General features: G+C 42.0%; 1 protein-coding gene across 1 annotated transcript; it reads right to left on the bottom strand.

The window, feature by feature from the left end:
- Nucleotides 1-2,609: 2,609 nt before the first annotated feature.
- ptger4c (prostaglandin E receptor 4 (subtype EP4) c) lies at nucleotides 2,610-5,193 on the bottom strand. The gene is made up of 2 exons (XM_084731836.1): nucleotides 4,135-5,193; nucleotides 2,610-3,689 (listed from the first exon to the last, which is right to left on the bottom strand). Exons 1-2 carry the CDS (start codon nucleotides 4,990-4,992, stop codon nucleotides 3,093-3,095), a joined length of 1,455 nt encoding a protein of 484 aa, XP_084587962.1. The 5' UTR covers nucleotides 4,993-5,193; the 3' UTR covers nucleotides 2,610-3,092.
- Nucleotides 5,194-7,103: the final 1,910 nt, after the last annotated feature.

The following is a 7,103-nucleotide window of genomic DNA, read 5'->3' as shown; positions in this document are numbered from 1 at the left end:
ATGCAAAACGAAACTTTTTGACTGTTAAGATATGTTGAAAGTGGTTAAATTCTGGTAACTTATAAACAAATACGTGATGAAAGTGCTGCTGCTGCAAGAGAAGACGAAATTCAGCAATGAGATCTGAGGCTTAACAGTCTTAACACTATCTGGCAAGCAACAAGTGACTGTTGCCCTTTTTGTCTTATGTGTTGTGACAGCTCATTACTGATTTATAAGTGTTTACAGCCTAATAATAACATAATTATAAACATGCATAAATCATTTTTGAGGGTAGTCTTATTGTAAAGTGCTACAGAATACAGTGTAACAACAACAACAACAACACATAATGAAGAAACATGTATTGAAAATGGCACATATGGATTCATACAGCGTATCAGACTCTTAAAATGTGACACCTTTGATTTGTACCCACGGGGTATGATTATAGTTTAGTTTCCATTTCCATGTTTGGAAATCATCACCACAGACTTTCAGTAGAAGTCTTATCACAGAGGAAATCTCTTTCCTCTACGGTTGTTGCTATTGGTCCAATTAAATGTGCAGGAAAAAAAAAAAAGCTTTTGTCCTCAGCACCCATGGTGGGTGTGGCCACCTGAAAACTGTTGCCATAACTGACCTTTCGATATCCACCATCACTGCACACACAATGATGCATGAAGCTTGAAGCTCCAGTACACTGTAAATCATTTTAAGCAGGTTCATCTTAAAGACATTAGTTCCCCTGCTGCCTTAAGATGACTGAACTTTTAAATTTTAAATAATTAGTTCAAAGTCGTCTAACAGCCGTGTTTCTTTTAAAATTTAATTTGATGAGTTGAGTGAACTCAGAGCAGTGCATTTATTCATCTCAACATTTCAAGACCAACAGTAAGACTTCAAGTCAGAAAACCTCTGAAAATAAAGGATAGTTCACCCAAAAATGAAAACTCAGTCATTATCTACTCAACCTCATGCTGATTGAAGGTCGGATTTATTTTGTTAGTTTGCGAAATACTGCTGGAGTTTCACAGGAAAACAGTGCTGCAGAATCTCCCAAACAATGGAAGTGAATGGTGACCAGTTTTCAAATTCAAGTCTCCATACTGCTCGTTTGGTGTAATCCAAGTCTCCTAAAGCCCCAACATGCCAAGTTGACTAAAAAAATGTTATTTACATCATGTTTTTATCCTGAATCTTCACTGTAGGTCTTTAGCTTGGAGCCACGTTCACATTCACACTGTCTGAACTGAGTGTGTGTGTTGTGACGGTGTGGAAACGACATGTTGGGCCTTTAGGAGACTTGGATTACACCAGACGAGCAGCATGGAGGTATTTTATGTTTTTTCCAGTTGTGTTTACGTTTCAAAAACTGGTCACCATTTGGAAGATTGTGCAACACTGTTTTCCTGTGAAACTCCAGCAGTGTTTTGTGGACTAAAAAACTAAACCTGACCTTCAATCGGCATGAGGGTGAGAGGAAAATGACTGAATTTTCATTTTGGGGTGAACTGTCCCTTTAAAATAAAGCCACAGTAGATTTAAAGGCCTTTCTGTCACAGGTTAAACCATTTAAGAGAGATGTTGAGATGATTTCAGTCACAGTTAGTTGCTAAGTGCTGTTTCAAGTGTTTCCTTCATTGAAGCTGATATGGCTCTTTGGTTGTTCAAAACCGTCAGAACTGATAAAGTTCATCAATGGCAACATTTTTTTTTTTGTTTGTTTGTTTTTCTCACAGTTGAATAAAAAAGTATCAGACAAAGCAGCTGCTGAAATGCTTCTAATCTGATGTCGACAGAAATACAGAAGCCCTGTGAGGCAAATGAGAAAGCCTCATCTGTTTTGGCAGATCTGGCAGGTGAGAAAAAAACTATTTAAGGATCATTTTCCAAAACGTTTGTTGTTGTAATACTTATTTCAGCCACAAGAGGCTGAAGCGCACCAACTCCACATGTCCTACACAGGACTAAAAGCGTTCATATTGGCACATGGAGCATAAATGTTATATGTTAGTAAGTCATGTAACAGAAACCCACTGCTATGTCCTTCTTTTGGCTGGAAATGTAGGGGAAACTGGGGGCAATTGTAACATTTTTTACATTTCGTTTCATAACTCACAGAGTACTTGAAATACACCAGTCATCTTTTGATGCAAAAGTATATGTATGTTCATTAATTAATAATACAGTTGATAGATTTTCACTTGTTAAGACAAGAGTAAAATAAAGTTAATAAAAGTTAATGCAAGAAGTGCCCCCTCAGTGGGGGCAACTGTAACACTGAAAAAATAAGTCATGTTAACCCAATGTATCTCAAATAAACACATGCCTCAAGTAACCACATTACTGCTGTAGTATCTAATAATGTTACTTTAGATTTTTTTGTATATATGGTTCTTTTTTCTTTTTTTTTTGACGTCAGACATTGTTTGCATTCAAAGTATCTTTCTATTTTTGCAGAAGGCTGTAGTGGTAGCGGTATTTTAGTGGGAGCTACATTTTGATTATTTTTAATTGAGTTGAAAGTAAGTTTACGTTTCAATTAAGTGTAATGTCTTAATTTCCTTCATTTTCTAATGCTTACATTGGATCACATGGCTGCTGCAGCTATGATTAAATCTTGTGCTAGCTAGCAACTACTATATTAGCATAATTTGTTTATGTTCATTCTAAATAACTTTCACATAAAATTGAAATTGCAGTCATCTAAACTTTAGACAGCAGAAGAAAAATACTGTACATTTGAAAAGTAACTTTTATACCTCAAGATCAGTACCTCTGCTGAGGTGAAATGACCCTGCCCCTTTTTCACAGGCAGAGTGAGAGAAGCACTACTGAGCATGTGCAGAGCAAGTGTCTTCACTCTAGCTTGTTTCCGATTGGACAAATTTACAGTTACAATTGCCCTGGACCCCCCTATTCTCATCTGCTCTTATCATATGTACTTCTAGCCAAAAGACATAAAGTAACTTAGAAAAATATCCTGGCAAAAGTTTTTTCCACCTCTTCTTAAGTCTGGTGACAAAGGAGAGCAAACTTTTCAGATCTAGCTTTAGATTTTTTTTTTCTCATTTGCCTCTCAGGGCTTCCGTACCAATACAAAATGTCCATCAAAGGCATTTGACTGACTGACATGAACTCGGTGTGCTGAACGTGCAGGTGACGATGTCCACCCTCCTGACGTGCTCAGTGATCAGCGGCGTGGCGCTGCGTCCTGGAGAGGACTTGGCCGCCACCTCCTGTTTGGACCCAGCCGGTGCTTCCTCTTCGCAGCCGATGATCGCGGTGGACTCGACGCTGAACGGGTGAAAGTTGACCCGGGCGGTGTCGTACTCCCACGCTTGCCTCATGGTGAAGTCCGTGAAGGATTTATTCTTGATGGACGCCCGCTGCTCCACCTCGTTCCTGTAGCTGGCCGTGCGTAAAGACGCGTAACTGGTGTCGTTGCTGTTTAGAGACGGAGGGGAGTGTTGACCTCCAACCCAGCCGATGTTGTCGCCTCGACCGTCCTTCACCCGAGCCACCGACCTCTTCAGCTTCTCGCAGCCCTTCAGCAGCAGGTTTTTCCGGCACAGAATGTAAACCCAGGGGTCCAGTATGGGGTTAAAGGAGGCGAAGCGGATCGCCAACAGGTCGCTCCGGTAGTCAGGCTTCCCTCCAGCCGAGATATACGCAGGGTCGTACAGCTGGTTCACGAAGATCCGCACCTATCATGATGAAACGGATAGAGAAAGGTTCAGATAAATATTAAAATATATACGTTTAATTAACATATTTATTTGTTTAATAATTGTAATAATTATATTTATTTTTTAATTAGAATAATTAAAATAGCAGTGAAAGTTTCAGGTTTCATTTGGATAATAAAGGTTACTGTTACTTTTTGCTCAAAAACAAAAACTCATAGAAACACAATCCCCTTCAGTCATCACTTATGACCCACTACAAGTGTGTGGTGCGTCACAAGTTTTAACTACTTTTAAAGGATAACTGCAAAACGTGTGTTTATGTGTACATTCTATAACCCAAACCAAGCCCAAACATCCAGCATCGCCTTTGTGTTAGTAACAAATAAAACTGAGCTACAACTGAACATTTGAAGCGCAAATATTAGAATAGAATGAACAAAATGAAGTAGCCTGTTGTCCTCACCACCAGAGGGATGGAGCAGACCAGGAATACGATGGTCATGAAGATCAGAAGCCAGAACATTTGGATCTCCGCCGCCGAGGTGACCGACGGCAGCCGGGGGAACCGTCGACGTGATCCTCCCTGCTCACACAGCTCCGTCCTGACAATCCCTGTCCTCTGGTTCATCCCCACCAGCGACCTGCACACCGCCAAGTTACAGAACACTGTCACCGCGATCAGCACCAGCATCACTCCGCCGTACAGGAAGGAGTAGCAGGCTCCCAGTAGATCCATCGCCCTCCAGTCCAGAAAGCACCAAGTCCCGGGAAAGTGGCTGACGTGCTGGCCGAAGCCAAAGCTGGGCATAATGCACAGCACGATGTTGGCCAGGTAAGTGACCAGGAGAGCAAAGCGCGCCATGGTCCTGTCTATGTGCTGGGAGTAGAAATACGCGTGGTTTATGGCCAGGTATCGCTCCACAGCCATGGCGCACAGGATGGACATCCCGGCTGAGCCGAAGAAAAGCATGGAGAAGGAGAAGAAGTGGCACAGCAGCGCTCCTCCCGGCCAGCTCCTGGCCACATATGTGGCGATCACCACCGGGCTGGTGAAGCAGGTTCCCAGCAGGTCCGTGATGGCCATCCCGCACACCAGAGTGTAGAAAGTGGTCTCCTTCTGCTCCTTTTTGGAGATGCACAGCACCACTATGGCGATGAGGTTCCCCAGGACTCCCACAGCGAACATGGTGGCTGAAGTGACCAGAGACTTGGACTCGAGCTGGAGTGCAGGGGACGTGCTGCGGTTGTGGCTGAGAGAGAGAGGCTGCAGCGGCTCAGAAACATTCAGCTCTCCAAACGCGAGAGTGTCGTTGATCATCATTAACACCAACAAAGCACAATGGGGTTAAAGCGCGAGAACTTTCTGTGGTGTTTAGAAAACTTGTGCTAGTCGAAATAAATCATCATTAACTGCAAAAATTACTCTCTGGGATATCCTGTTTCCGATAGAAGTCAGAGTGCATTACTGAGGAGAACCTGTTGTTCAGTTTCCAGCTGTGTTTGGCTCCTGTGCGCCCGTATGAAGGTGTTCCTGCTTGTGTTTACACTGCTCCGAGCTGCGGGTATTTAAGCTGTGTGCTGATGTCAGGAGAGTGACGTGCGGGCTGAAAGAGCAGCCACCAGGTTTCCCAGCGTCAAATGTCTGCAGCCAGAGAATCAATATTCAACGCTCTTCACTGCTCGTCACTTTTCAACTCTCAAAGTTAAAACACCACCAGAGTCAGCTCACTAAACCCAGAAGCCAAATGCCTACACAAAATTAAAAGTTTGCTTTTATCTAGATTTTGGATGGACTGACATGTTTTAAAAGAATAATCACAATAAATAAATGTCTTAGGGGAGACTGGGGAGTGTTGTAACCCCGGGTTAGTTGTAACCCTGTCAGTTTACAACTGTTTCCCCTTTGAGTTCACAGAAAAAGTGACAAGACTCCGAAAAATTATGGATCTTATGACAAAAAATATATTTAGGTAAGAAAGTAAAGTTTATTATCAGTTTCTGTGGTTTAATTTTGATGCTTTGCATTCATGCTACCTTCAAACCCACATGCTAAAACAGTTAGCTATATGATAGTTGCTTCAGGTGGATAGTTGTAAAAATTCATCAAAATGATGAGACTTTCTGCAATGTGTGTATTGAACAATTTGCAAACTAATTGCAAAAAAAGTGCACATGCAGTAGAACTGCAGTAGAACTGCATATGGATCAAAAGGCTGCACAGGTTAAACAGAAAATTAAAATTAGTTTGTGCAACAACATGTGGTCCAGGAACAAAAGTAAAGAGGCACAAACTGTGCAGATTGCGCCATAAATCCCAAACTTCAGCACCAAGGTCAGCGCCTTCAATTCAATCAGCACCAGGAACAGAGACAGACAGTCAACACGCTGCTGCTGTTTGAAACCACGAACTCAGCATTTAACCCGTTATTGATAATCTATTCCTGACTAATCGATGGCACAACCCAGACCGCAGTTTGTCTACTGTACCATCCAAAAATCCACCCCCAACTTCACAATATTCCCAACACATGTATGAAAAGTGGAGAGGCACGCGTCATAAATCACGTCGACCCCACGTGCAGAAGAGGACTCCTGGGGACGAACTGTCAATGTTACTGGATGTATTTATAGATCCACAGCCCCTCATCTTTATCTGTAGACTGGTTTTAACCCCCGGGTATTTTCCTTTCTTTGCCGAGACATCAAAACACTTTCAGTGAGGAAGTCTACAGTTCAGCACACCTGGAAGACAGTGATTATTATTGTGAAGAAAATGATATCTGTCAGTTGTTTTGTTTGTTTTGCCGAGCTGTTTCAAATAAATCTATCTCAACAGCAAAGGAAAAGCACTTCGAGAGTCTGAACGCTTCTTTTAACGAGTCTCTTGAGACTTCTGTACTTTTCTTCTTTACAAAACATCAACTGACTGAGAAACAAACAAACAAACAAACAGAAAAAACGCTGCTGACAGCCCAAACAGACTGCTGCTTCTAGTGAGGACAAGTTTGATTCAAAGAACTATAAAGGCGTCAGACAAGTGGGGGTCATGCTTTCTTCTCACTGTTAGAAATGTTTGGATCTCAGCTGCTGCAGGTTCTTTTTTTATTATTATTATTTCTGCGCCTGGAGTCGTGCGTAATTCTCAAACGGTCCTCTTACATGATGAAGTGTGAACGGCTGCTCAATTTGCGAGGATCGTTGTGATGTGGAAAAGTCTTCGGTAGGTTGTGTTGAGGGAAAGAGGCTGGGATTAATGTGAGCCCAGGGAGCTGCGCTGAACATAAAATAATCAAACATCTCATTATGTCCAGCTCCACTGACTCTTTCTGCCTCCTTTTTTCTTTAATAAATCCTACATTATAAATACCTCTACGATTCATAGACTATATTATAATTTCATGAGCTTCATCAGCAATTTTCAGCTGAAATTGC

Source organism: Lutjanus erythropterus, chromosome 12, assembly GCF_056507025.1.
Source record: "Lutjanus erythropterus isolate fLutEry1 chromosome 12, fLutEry1.hap2, whole genome shotgun sequence".
NCBI classification, from domain to species: domain Eukaryota; kingdom Metazoa; phylum Chordata; class Actinopteri; order Lutjaniformes; family Lutjanidae; genus Lutjanus; species Lutjanus erythropterus.
The sequence above is the reverse complement of the archived record's forward strand: the minus strand, read 5'-3'. Positions and strand labels throughout refer to the sequence as shown.

What these genes read in the sequence shown, in the direction of transcription:
- ptger4c (XM_084731836.1), bottom strand. Translation starts at nt 4,992, where the DNA reads ATGATGATCAACGACACTCTCGCGTTTGGAGAGCTGAATGTTTCTGAG. An exon ending in TCTGCTCCATCCCTCTGGTG is followed by an intron (nt 3,690 to 4,134) that starts GTGAGGACAACA and finishes TCATCATGATAG; the next exon opens with GTGCGGATCTTCGTGAACCA.